Source organism: Calidris pugnax, unplaced genomic scaffold (assembly GCF_001431845.1).
Source record: "Calidris pugnax isolate Ruff unplaced genomic scaffold, ASM143184v1 scaffold180, whole genome shotgun sequence".
Taxonomy (NCBI): domain Eukaryota; kingdom Metazoa; phylum Chordata; class Aves; order Charadriiformes; family Scolopacidae; genus Calidris; species Calidris pugnax.
Window position 1 is genome coordinate 134,172 of NW_015090916.1, and position 11,955 is coordinate 146,126.

At 52.5% G+C, this 11,955-nt stretch overlaps 2 protein-coding genes and 1 long non-coding RNA gene across 3 annotated transcripts in view; 2 read left to right on the plus strand and 1 right to left on the minus strand.

Annotated features, from left to right (window-relative positions):
* Nucleotides 1-5,305: 5,305 nt before the first annotated feature.
* Nucleotides 5,306-6,662, minus strand: LOC106892393. The gene is made up of 3 exons (XR_001412855.1): nt 6,527-6,662; nt 6,034-6,076; nt 5,306-5,406 (listed from the first exon to the last, which is right to left on the minus strand). It is a non-coding gene; the product is annotated as an uncharacterized LOC106892393 (long non-coding RNA).
* Nucleotides 6,663-8,419: 1,757 nt separating this feature from the next.
* On the plus strand, nt 8,420-11,094 carry FOXR1 (forkhead box R1). Its single transcript, XM_014949506.1, has 5 exons — nt 8,420-8,540; nt 9,387-9,601; nt 9,812-10,053; nt 10,435-10,667; nt 11,066-11,094. The coding sequence occupies exons 1-5, from the start codon at nt 8,420-8,422 to the stop codon at nt 11,092-11,094; spliced, it is 840 nt and encodes a 279-aa protein (XP_014804992.1).
* A 725-nt stretch (nt 11,095-11,819) lies between these two features.
* The window catches only part of CCDC84 (coiled-coil domain containing 84), a 4,318-nt gene continuing 4,182 nt past the window's right edge, over nt 11,820-11,955 (plus strand). The window contains exon 1 of the mRNA XM_014949527.1: nt 11,820-11,931. Within this exon, the coding sequence (XP_014805013.1) occupies nt 11,918-11,931 (14 nt within the window). The 5' untranslated portion in view covers nt 11,820-11,917. The remainder of the gene's footprint in view (nt 11,932-11,955) is intronic.

An 11,955-nucleotide genomic window follows, 5' to 3' on the forward strand; every position in this document is an offset into this window, starting at 1 on the left:
GCCCATTCCCTTCCCCAGACCCATGGCAATGGTACAGGTACAGCTGAAGGAGCGGAGGATCCCATTAAACACATTAATTCTCTGCTACAAACAGGGCAGATATCATTTCCCAATGCATTTCTGCAGATCTGTCCTACGTGGCAAAGGAGCCTGAGATCCAAACCTACAACATCCTCCCATTAAACCTGCCCTGACATCCACCAGCCCGTCAGCGCAGAGCTGTAACCTCGTTGACTCCTGACCCATGAGTAAAAAGCAAGCATAAAATTCCTTATTAGAGCTTCTGAAACCACCAGGGACCTGCACCTGATTAACGTTCTCACACATTTCCAGGGGGGCAGATGAGCAGGTTTTGGCTGCCCTGATCCACACGGGAGATTCTCACTTTTCAAATGTCTCAGGAGCTGTGCGGAATTTGGAGTTGCCCGAGATGCCCACCTTCACCAGGGCAGTGGGAGCTCAGGAACCTTCTCACATCCACTTTTTTTAAGAGGATGTGTGCTGGTCTGACACACTTAGAACTGGAAATCCCCAGGTAGAGAACAGGGAGGCCCCAGGCAGGTGAAACACATGTGGGTCATCAGGTCTGGACCATCCTCCCATGAGCCTCAACACAGCCAATTTACACCAAAGGACCAAAAGCTGTGGACACCATTCCTCTTTTTGGCTTCCCAACCTCGACAGGGTAAAACAAAGCTTTTTCTTTACACTCTACACTCCGCTCCAAGCCCCAGGAACCTCTGCGCAATACTTGCATCTTCCTTCTCCAAAGCCTTTCTTCCTCATCTATTAGCATTATGCAGAGTCCCCAACTGCCAACGAGACTTCAGGCACAAATCCATCTATTTCTCCCCTCCAGCTCTTAATTAACATGTGGACTTTAATTACATTTCCCGTTTTCACGACAAAATATGTCTCTCTTATCCACTTGCCCCTCCCCGAGATCATTATGAGAGCTCTAATAATAATCATTATCATCCATCTACCCCGGGAGTGAGGTGGGAGGCACCCTCTCCATCTTCCCAAGCTGCCCTGTCCCACCAAACCCCCAGTCATTCAGTCCTCGGAGCCCTGGTCCCCTTCCAAGGAGAGGGGTAGAAGCACTGCTAACAGGTTGGCACAACATATTGCCAGGGCAGGATGGTGCCCGCAGGCTTTGGCTGCGGTGAAAGACATCACAATTCAAGGATGGACACGGAAACAAAGATAAATCGGGGAGGTATTAGGGGTTCTCTTCCTTTTCAAAGGTAAAGGTGGGCCTCCCTCCTGCTGAAGAAGCTCTGTCCTCACTAGGAAGCTTTGCAGTAACACTCAGCTGGGTCACAGACTGATGCAGTAAAAAAAAGGGGAAAACTTTCTAGCAAACCTCCCCACTCTCCCTGATCCAGCCACTAGAAAAGCCTTAGTAAATCACAAAGCATCCACTTCCGAGGAGAAAGTGAAAACTGAGAAATTCTTCCCTAGCCAGCCAGATGGGAGCAGGCAAGAAGCAGACAGAATTTACCGGAACAGGGACGTCGGTACCAGTCTGGTACCGGTCTCCTTGCAAGCCCAGGAACGTCACCCAGATGCAGTCTATCACAGTGGGGAGACTGAGTCCTGCACAACATCAACCTTGATTTGCAAACTCGGAATCAGCTCTCAGACTGACTTATCTGAATGGTCAAAATTCACCAGTCAGCTGGTGGTTTTGCCGACTTACAGAGGTCTGGGAAATGAGATTGTCCTTAGGTATTACTTTACACTTTCAGTGCTCCTCGAAGACAGTTTCTAGCCCTCCTGGCAGCAAACAGTAAGGAAATACCAAACTGAGTATCGAGCTATGCAGTATTTGCTTTAGTTTGCCAACAGACGGAAGGCAGTGAGCTGCCCACCTCTCCCAGTGCTGAGTGGTGAAGAATTAGCAATACTTCACAGAGCAGACGTGACATCAGGCTCTTGGGACAGAGACAATAACACAAGGGCAGCACTGAGGTGACCACAACACAAAGGGGATATAGGAAGAACTGAAAGTATGGCCCAGACAGAGTCTGCAAGGCAAGGATTGCGTGATCCCAACGCGCAGCAAAGCGCACGGTGCGTAACTCGGGCAGAAAGATAAGCTGGCAGCAGAGCTCCGTGGGGCAGCGAGCACCTGACAAACACGGACAGCATTGCTGCTGCTCGCAGAAACCTGCATCCCTCCCCACAGACCAGCCGTGTAAGAAAAACCAAGTAATTTCCCGAGAAGAGTGTGTCGATAAGCGCAGCAGAAGGGAGACGATGTCCCTTTAAATGCGACTAAAGTGTTGTCAATGGATCTGCCATGGTAGAGGAGTTAATCCCCCCCCAGCCCCTCTCAGCCACTGTGATGGGATAATTAGATGCGAGGGCTCAGCGCAGATGATGCTCCAGTTGCTTAGCAACTAATGGTTTCCATGGAAATAGCAAAGCACAGCCTTCGGAGCAGTAAGTGAGCAGTGCAGCAGGGCAGGGAAAGATGCCTTAAACTCCTGCACTGATCCTCTCCTCCAGAATCACTCAGAGGCCTTGAGGTATTAGGGGAGTGAGAAGGGGGTGCCTTAAAGATACAACATCCATGTTTCAAGCAGCAGTAAAAAGAAAAGGGTTTTCTTTAGGCTGAACTTTGAGTGACACCGTCTCCCTGATCTCAGTGCCCTCCACAGAGGGTCTTAGGCAAAGGCTTGTGCCCCGATACATGGCTCCTCCTGCCAAAAGCAGCTGAATGTGATTCCAGCATCAGTTCTTGCAGCCAGGGGCTGAGAGGTGAACACACACACGCTAATGTGCTGAGATTTTCAGTGCTGTCCCATAAGACGCCGTGTACAGGCATCCAGCCTGGCCCTGAACCAGCAGGCAAGAGGTTTCCTCTCAATTCTGCAGCTCCGCAGCACATACAAAAGCAACAGTGGCTATAAAACACCAAAAGCCTTGCCAGAATAGCAGAGATCAGATTTATTAACCTTAGCCCAAGCCCATCATCTAGTACTTCCTGCAACACGACCAATTCCTACGGCTTTATGACCGCTGCTCCCTGCACCGAGTCAGCATCCCACTGCTCCTGAGCATCGCAGCCAGGACCTGCCCCTCTCCTCGCTGAGCAGGGCACATGCTGCCCATGCAGCAGCACTGCTGCTGTCTTGCCATCCCCCACGCTGAGCAGGGACATGCTCTCTTTGTATTTTTATAAGGGAGCTCTGGGACACCCAGGTGGGGCGGTTGGTTCAGTACTAGGTGGTCTTCACCCCCCTCACAGGATGCAGGGACAGCATCGCTGCCTGCTTCCCAATGACAGCCTTACCAGTTAAAGCTTTGCAAATGCCTCGAGCCCTGGTGGCACAGAAGAGGGCATGGACGCTCACGCCACAGACACAAGCCTCTGCTCTCCCACCCTCCCTCGTGACAAGAGGCATCCCCAGCAGCAGAGCGGATGCCGTGGACACTGGCTGCAGATCACACATGCACTGCTCTGCTTTTCCCCTTCCCACCCATGAGGAGACCGGCAGCACGTGCTCCGCTCCACTGGGTGCTATCTCTGCTGAGCAAAAAGCATGTAAAAATGGAGAATAGGGCAGACCCCTCCCTCCAGCAGCAGCTGAGCCGGGAGGTGGCACATACTGCTGGCGAGGAGTGCCAGGACCCCCACGGAGTCAGTCAAAGCCACCAACCCTGAGATGCCCTGCAGCTCCTTCCTCCCCTGCCTGCAAACCCAGGGGATGCCGGCTGCGACACTCAGGAGGGATGGAGCATCCCCTCAGCCACCCTGCACTGACGGCAAATTCAGCTGCAAGCAAGGTCTCCTGCTCCCTGGAGCCCTGTCCTCATCCACCCGGTGCTTCAGGAAGGTACTGGAGCAGAGTCACCAAAAAAGTTGCGGAGCATTTCAGACTCTGTCCCCTATGGCTTTCAAAGGGGGAAATCAAAGGGAAGCGCCGCGCTTTGTTCCACGGGGGAGCGGCAGGAAAGGTGAGCGGCGGCGAGCCCGGCAGAACCGGTCGCTTCAATCGTCCGCCAGCTCACCTTTGAAGTGGTTTTAAAAATCAGGGAGGAGGGGCAGAGACCCGAGTTCAGCTCTTTTACTGCAGCTTCACAGAATTTGAGGATGTGGGGGGTAAGAAGCCGTCTTTCCCCCACCAGAAAAGTAGCATATCTGTTCAGAGTGAATAGAACATAGCTAATAGAAAAGGCTGCGATACTCATCAAGTACACGCCAAGTCTTCATGTCCCGTAGAGGCTATGAACAGCTACAACAGCACCAGCATCTGCCTACGGTACGGACAGAGACAGATGGGGAGCCACAGGATTAACCAGGTGCAGCCCCCAGTCCGGTCCTGATGGAGCCCCCCCGGTAACAGAAAGGTCTGGTTTTAACCCCGGCCCGCGCAAAGCCTGAGAGTTCTTTCTGTACTATAGTCACAGCATCAGCCCTTGCTGCAGCACGGGGAACCGAAGCAATGCCACCCAGCAGGAATGGCACTGTGCGAGGACAGGACAGGCCCTGCCGTACATCCCGTGCTGGGGAGATGAGGAGAAGTATCAATTACTTAACTGGAAATTAATTTGTACCACAGAATATATACATATGAAGAACACGGTTGATTGGCACGACCAGTCCCCCCAAGCCCACTGAACCTGCTTGTATACAAACACCACCAGCTGAGCAAAGCCAAGACAAGAGGTGACACCCTCCTGTTGCCACAGACAATCCGATGTCATTCCGTACAAATACCAAGCTTTCGGGGGCTGTGGAACACACAAGCCATTCGAGCCAGACTTGATTAACAAATCTGAGTCAGAAGCCAAGTTACAGAGCTCCCCTCTCTATAGGGCAGAGAACAAGCTCAAATCCAACATCTTTCAGAAGCGGGAGCAAATCCAGTTTCTCTGCTTGCCGAGGAGACCTCTCACCGCACATCACGCACACACGAGGCTGGGAGACTGGCCAAAGACATCTGAGTGCACACACAAACCTCAGACACCCCAAGAAGCAATTGAGTGTGCTCGCAGTTATGTCTCAAATCTGAAATACATCTTTTCACTCTCGATTTGCAAACATGTCTTAATCTAAAACACCAGGACACAGGAATCAGTACAGATAGAGAACTGCAAATGCCCTCCCGACCGCATCCTTACGAAGCTTCCCTAGAGTTTCTTGTTGTTACAAGGTGTGTGGGAGTAGGTGAGACCAGTTTGCAGCAAAACTATCCCATCAATTGGCTTCCGCGCCGGTAACACTCACCTGAGAAGAGCTGGCTTTGAAGAATCCAGACGTCCTGAGCCGAGATGCCTCCAGCTTGTTGCTCCTCTACGTTTTCAGCTCCATTCATGATGCAGACAGAGGTGTTGGCTTTGACCTTCTGCACATGTCACCAGGTTCTCTTCCAACTTCTGTTTCACCTTCCAAAGCTAGAGGGGGACCCAAAAATGAGATGGGTTTAGGAGACAAGCGTGAGATGCTGGTTAAACCATAGGGCATAAAGAATCAGCAGCCTTAGACAAACTGGCTCTCTCAGTCTGATGAAGATCCCTCTCACCTGGGAGAGCAGGGGAAGAAGCCAGAGCTCAGGGGTTACGATGCTTTCACCCAGAATACACAGGATACAAACTGATGGGATTGGATTCAGCGTCTGAACAGCCAAAGGCAAAATTAAGGCCTTTTAGCCTTTTCCTAAACTTAAGGGAAAGGTCGGTGGCTGCAAACATATATATTTAAAACATTCTTAGGCTTTAAACTGGAAACCAACACTTCTGCTCCCAGTTTTGCTTCACTGCATGGTCTGGGCAGACCACAGGGCCCATTTCCCCGCTTCCCCTGTTCATAGGAGAGCAGCGCCCCAAGTCTCTACCAGTAAGAAGTAAACATTATCGCACCGGGGAAACGCTCTCCATCCCTGCAGTGGGGGCAGCAAATATTAGCAAGCCCTTTTCACACCTTTTTTTGAGGAGGGTCTAAGTAGAACTGTTCAGGGCTTCTCTAGGCAGAGCACTATATTATATTAAGTTATATCTTCTCCCTCCACATCGGTTACTTACCAGTCCCACCGACAGGCACAACCTCCTCTGAGGACACGGGAACCTGGGGGAAGATGGGAGAAAGTAATCACTAATCAGCTGCAGGTGGCTGCTGCCGGCAGCCTGAGCTCTGCAGGTGTTTCTCATCTCCCTCATTGCTCTGGAGCAGCTTTTGCTGGTGGATACCCCCAACCCGGCCCGGGGGCACCGGCCCTGAACCAGCCACAGGTGAATTTAGTGGCTGCCTGCAAAACGCCAGCTCACACGGCCTCTTGTGGCCGAGCCTTCACTCCCGTTGTCCTCTGCCAGGGTGCTCCTGGAAAGCAGCACAGGGAACTGGGTCCTTCCCGGGGACAACTCCATCCCCAGATATCCTGCTGTCTTTTTTCTGTTCACATTGGTGCTTTGCACGCTGCCCTGCTTGCTTTTCTGAGAAGAACAAGCAGGTCAAGATGCTCCATCTGCACGCAGGGTCCATCTGTTACAGGGCTTCTTTCCCCCCAAAAATACTTACGTGGTTCCAAGATGATTAACATAACTGCATCCAGTCTGGCACTCCTGTGCGAGCTTGTTGATGAAGTCCCAAAGGTTAGGTGGGTAGGTGAGGCGTCAGTTGAGGGTGCTCGCAGATAATCACCGGCTTAATGAATTACTCTGCCTCAGCTGATGCCTGCCCCACTGGGGGAGAGTTTCGCTCCAGATAGAAAGGGGAAAGCAACTTTGTGGTGCGACAGGTCGAGTGATACGTGGTAAATTATTAATCTATAGTAGCTGGATTGTTTGCAACACATCTCAAGTCAAACACAGGGCTCCAGTTTCAGGAAGGGGAAGGAATTTTGATTGGGGCGCACTCCGGCTTTTTTGAGGAAAGCAGCCAACAGGCAGGTCCTGGGCACACCTGAGGAACCTGACAGGGAGCACATCGTCTGCACTAACGACTGAACTTTGTCACACCAGGGTGGGAAAAGCTACGTGACTAGTAGTCCGCATCTAGCAAAAGTCAAGCCGTGCTGGCTGGACAGTTGTGAAATGCCCAACAAGTACACAGGGTACAAACTACTGTGCCTGCCTTGACTCAAGAGGAAAAACTCAGAGATCCTCCCCTGCCCTTTGAAAGTTACCTTTGCAAGAAAAGCTTGATTTCCTGTCTGATTTATTTGTCAACAGCCCATCTCAAAAGATGCAAATAGGCAAAGGGTGAGAACAGCAGCAGCCAACAGCACAGCAACATCTGGCCCAAAGCGCTGCAGAGCAAGCCTGTGGTGGGGAGAAGCACTTTCTTTCATCATGCAGGAAAAAAACCCACATAACCCAAAGCCAAACCTTTGGTGCAAGGGGAAAGGAATTCACTTTTAAGCTGAGATTGCCCCAACATTGTGACGCTAATGTTATGGCGCAATCTTTGTCAGCAATTGCCAAAACCAGCCTCTTTCCGTCCATCTCCCAGCAACTCCCTGACATACTCCTCCACTAGAGCATAACCTGCAGTGTCCTACAGAATGCTCAATGTATGTAGAGTCTGAGACCTCATTGCCTGCTGGTGCCAAGCCAGGGCTTGGATTTTGGTTTGAGGCCACTCCGTTTCCAGCCACACCACCCACCTCCCCTGCCCCCCGAGCAGAGGGGCAGTGGTGGGTGGGGAAAGGGGGTGAAGATGTCTTACACCCACCTGTAACAGCACAAACCACACAGCTTCATTTGAAATACCTGGGGCAGATTAGGCTGGGACTGCGTGTGAAAGACACGGTCACAGAAACACAACCAGTTCAGGAAGGTGTAGAACTCAGATTGCGTCTCCAGGCTGCACAAAAAGTTTCTGAGAGACGCTGTAAGAGCACACCCTGTATCTGCACAACCCGGCTCCTTTTCCCCCTCCATGACACCCCCTCATTGTTTTGCCTGGGCTGAGCTAAAGTGGTTTCCAGCCTTAAAACCCTTCCCAGTACCTGCAAACGCATCCTGAGTGCTCCCCACATCCCTCAGACATCTCTCCTGCTTCCAGAGGCATCCAGGTTCTCAGGTCAGGGAAGTCCAGGGCAGAGCATAGGTAACACTGTGATTTTATCAGAAGCAGAGGAAAATAAGAAGTTAGCCTAACAAACACACATTTCTTGAGGCTCTAGCAAAGTAAATGGGCAGAAAACAGAGCCTGTGTGCTACCACCTATCCTATTCTCAATCAGCTCACTTACCCCACCAGTATGGACCATTTACTTACTGGAAGGGGCTTTAATAGGTATTTAGAAGTGTGAAATCCACCTGTGTAACCCCCTTTAAAAAAAAAAAAAAAAAAAAAAGAAATTAAGTCTCTTGGCACACAAAGCCCTTCCAGCTCATGGGATTCTTTGTGCACCTTCACAGATCCTGCTGCGCTCTGCACCTGGGGGTCACTTTGCCACACACAGAAAATGTACTTGAGTTTCCAAAACAAGTCGTTTTGGGAAAGCCTGCATTTAAAAAAAGGCCTTGAGGACTGGGATATGGCAGAGGAGCTCAAACTCTCCGTCACTACTGAAGAGTTTCCGAAAGGTAAGGGCTGCAGGGGGATTGATCGGTTTGGCTTCCCCTTGAAAAGATTCCCATCTCTAAAATGAAGGTGAAAACTGTAGAATCTGGTAAATAGTAAGTTCCGGTTTCGAAGTTAACAAAAGGCCCATTTTCTTTGTGTTTCAATGTGATCAGATCAAATAAGGAGTGTCTGCAATTAGGTGTGAGGTCAGTAGGAAGCTCACAGAGAATGATGCTCACACAAAAATGCTCCTTGTGGTGTTCCTGCCCCCCCCACTGCCAGCTTCTGACCAGACCCCTCACACGCTGCCGTGCCGAGCTGAGCCCTGGGACACGGTGGCAGATGCTGGGGAGTCTGGGAGCTGGTGCCACCTCCAGACGCTGGTGGTGCTTCAGGGAACGGCCCGGGAAAGGGGCTTTTCTCTCACCAGCCAGAACCTCTGTGTCCAGATGGGAATTTTTCGAAGCTTACTGAGGGAAAGTCAAGGCCTGTCTCTCAAGGTCAAGGATGTAATTACACAGCTGTGCCTACAGACACACTCCCCTCCAAAAGCAACCTTTTGGGTAAACTTGGGAAAAGAGGACTGAAGGGAGTAATTTACACTCTTCTGGCTTCGTGGGGGAAAGACAAAGTACAATGTCAGAGCTGAGCACTGTTGTTCGGGCTAGTCACAGCGGCACAAGACCATGCAGACACACACGCTGTATGCTAAACAGGGAATAAAATGCTATTTAGAGGGATGAGAAGACAACTGGGGACCTTTGCCTTGGGATGTGCATTGTGTTAGAGCTTCCCCAAGCTGCCTCTGGACAGCAGGGTCCAGAAACAGTCCCCAGGTAGGACCATGGGGTGATGTTTCTCCTTAGGACCTGGGGATCAGCCCCACCTGTGGATGTGGGTGAAGCCCAGCCTGGTCTGCCCCATCCCCGGCAGCCCTGGCCCAGCTCCGGACAGACTCCACAGCCCGGTGGCCTCGGCTGCTGGTGCCGCAGAAGCCTCCTTTCCAAAGACATCCCAGGATGATGCCGACCCAGACTGCTCTGAGAAGGATGCACCATCAGCCACCAGCGAGGCTGGGAAGGTACAAAAAGGGAACCCCCCCGGGCATCACATGTGCTTAACAATGCCTCCCGTTTCGAAGTGCAGTGCAGGAGGCTGAAATTTAAAGTCTATGAAGTCTTATAAGCTCTCTGCCAGACCCACCCTGCCCCAGAACAAAGCAGCTTATCCCTGCCCCTCGTCTCGCTCAGGGCTAATATCTCCATGTCCTTTTTCTCCTTCCTCTCCCCAGTTCACTAAGGGGGAAGACACTTCGCGTGTGGACATCCCAGTTCCTCAGGAGATGCCGATACCTTGGAAATCTGTGGTCCTCAGACCCCAGAGTGTGAAGCTCAAGTGCTCCAGGCAGAAGAGCACCAAAATCAAGGGAGGCTGGCCCCGTCCCCCCCTGAATTACTGCCTCCTCATCACCCTCGCCCTGGGCAACAGCGCAAGCGGCAGCCTGAGCGTACAGCAGATCTACCAGTTCACACGGTACCCACTCCTCTCCCATTCTCCCCCCAGCTCCTAGTGCAGAACGAAGGGAAGAGGGGCGATGAGGGGGACAGGAGTCCCTGATCTTCTACTGGGGAGCAGGAATGTGGCAGCCAGGACCTGTCTTCTGGCCTTAGCTCTGCCTTTGGCTCAAGATGCCGCTGAGAAAACTGCTTCCCCTCTTTGTCAACATCCAAACCCAGGAGCCTCGAGACCCAGCATTTTAGTTTTGTCTTACACTTCTTAGAAAAAACACACGTCCTTACACCACAGGGGTCAGGGAGGACCTTCTCTTCCTCCCCTCGCTCAGGTATGCTGTATTCTGTCATTTGTCACAGCCTCGAATTCTTTCAGCTCAGGACAAATCTTTTCTCTCTGCAGGCAGCACTTCCCATTTTTCCAAACGGCCCCAGAGGGGTGGAAAAGCACCATCCGACACAAACTGTGCTTCAGCAGCTGCTTCGAGAAAAGCACTGCCTTTGTGTGCGGCGAAGGGAACCGCAAGTCCTGCCTGTGGAAGCTCACGCCAGAAGGACGCAGGAAGTTTCAGGAGGAAGCCCAGGCTCTGCCCAAAGAGACTCTCGACCTGGTGCGCCAAAGCATGAGCAACCCGGGTACGCTTCAGGCCGAAAGGCAGAGGGAGTCAGGCTGTATGAGGTTCCCCGGGGTGGGGGGAATATGGGTGGGCACCCAAAGGCAGTACATGGTGACACCAGCACGGTGTCTGGGACCAACACTGGGTGTGAGAGATGCTACCAGCCCCTCAGGGATCCCTGTAGTGATACCCCCAAAGCAGGGCTTGGTCACTATGCCCTTCTGTAATGAAACAAGCACAGCAAGAGAAACAAACCAGGCTGCATTAAACCTCAGAGCCTTCACCTCAGTCTTGTGCTGCTCGGGAATACGGTACCTCTCAGCTTAATGGGGACAAGAACTGAGATTGTAGCATCAGTGCCCACAGTCATTATGGTCCGAGTGACTGTCACAATCTCTCTCTCCCCCTCTTTTGCAGGTCTCCTGAGATCCCTGTTTGGGCTGTGATTCCTTCTGGCTCCCTGCTTCTGAAAACACATATTATGTCTTTTCAAACCAAGCTTGTTTTCTGGGGTGCTGCCGCAGGGAGCCTCCCGAGAACCGTGTGTGGAAATTATGAGCATCGTGACATAAGGGCTCAAATTTATAGGGGGAGAGGGGGGGAAGAGAAAGATGACCAGTCTCATTTCCTTCAGTAAGGGTCAGGAGGGACCTTAAAGCCCCCCCAGTGCTACACCCTGCCCTGGGCAGGGACACCTCCCACCAGCCCCAGGTTGCTCTAAGCCCCCTCCAACCTGGCCTTGAGCCCCTCCAGGGATGGGGCAGCCACAGCTTCTCTGGGCAACCCTGGGGCCAGGGTGTCACTCTCTTCACAGCAAAGAATTTCTTGCTCAGATCTCACCTAAATCTCTCCTCTTTCAGTTTCAAACAGGGAGGGGTCTCCCCAGAGCAGAAGGGCAGAATCCCCCCCATCGCCCTGCTGGCCACGCTGCTGGGGATGCAGCCCGGGATGTGGGGGGCTTATGGGCTACCAGCTTCCCCCCCTTTCCCCCCCAGCACCCTCAAGTCCTTCTCCTCGGGGCTGCTCTTCATCCATCCATCGATCCATCCAGGGTTTGGTGCTGGGGATGCCCGACCCCAGCCGCAGAACAAGTGAAAAAAGCCTAAAACCGAGTAACATCCGAGCCAGGCTCGGGGCGACACACGGCGCAGGCTCGTCCCCGCCCGCTGTCGCCGCACGATACCGCGTCCCCGGTCCCATCCTCCCCCGGTGCCCAGCCGGGAGGGACGGCCCCGGACGTACCGGGGGAGGGTGGGACCGGGGCCCGCCATGGCGGTTCACTACTGCGATCTCTGCCGCCGCACCTC

Bases quoted from the DNA above. Each gene is read 5' to 3' on its own strand.
- FOXR1 (XM_014949506.1), top strand. From the start codon at position 8,420: ATGTACTTGAGTTTCCAAAACAAGTCGTTTTGGGAAAGCCTGCATTTA. The intron at 8,541-9,386 runs GTAAGGGCTGCA...GTTTCTCCTTAG, and splicing joins TACTGAAGAGTTTCCGAAAG to GACCTGGGGATCAGCCCCAC. The intron at 10,054-10,434 runs GTACCCACTCCT...TTCTCTCTGCAG, and splicing joins CAGATCTACCAGTTCACACG to GCAGCACTTCCCATTTTTCC.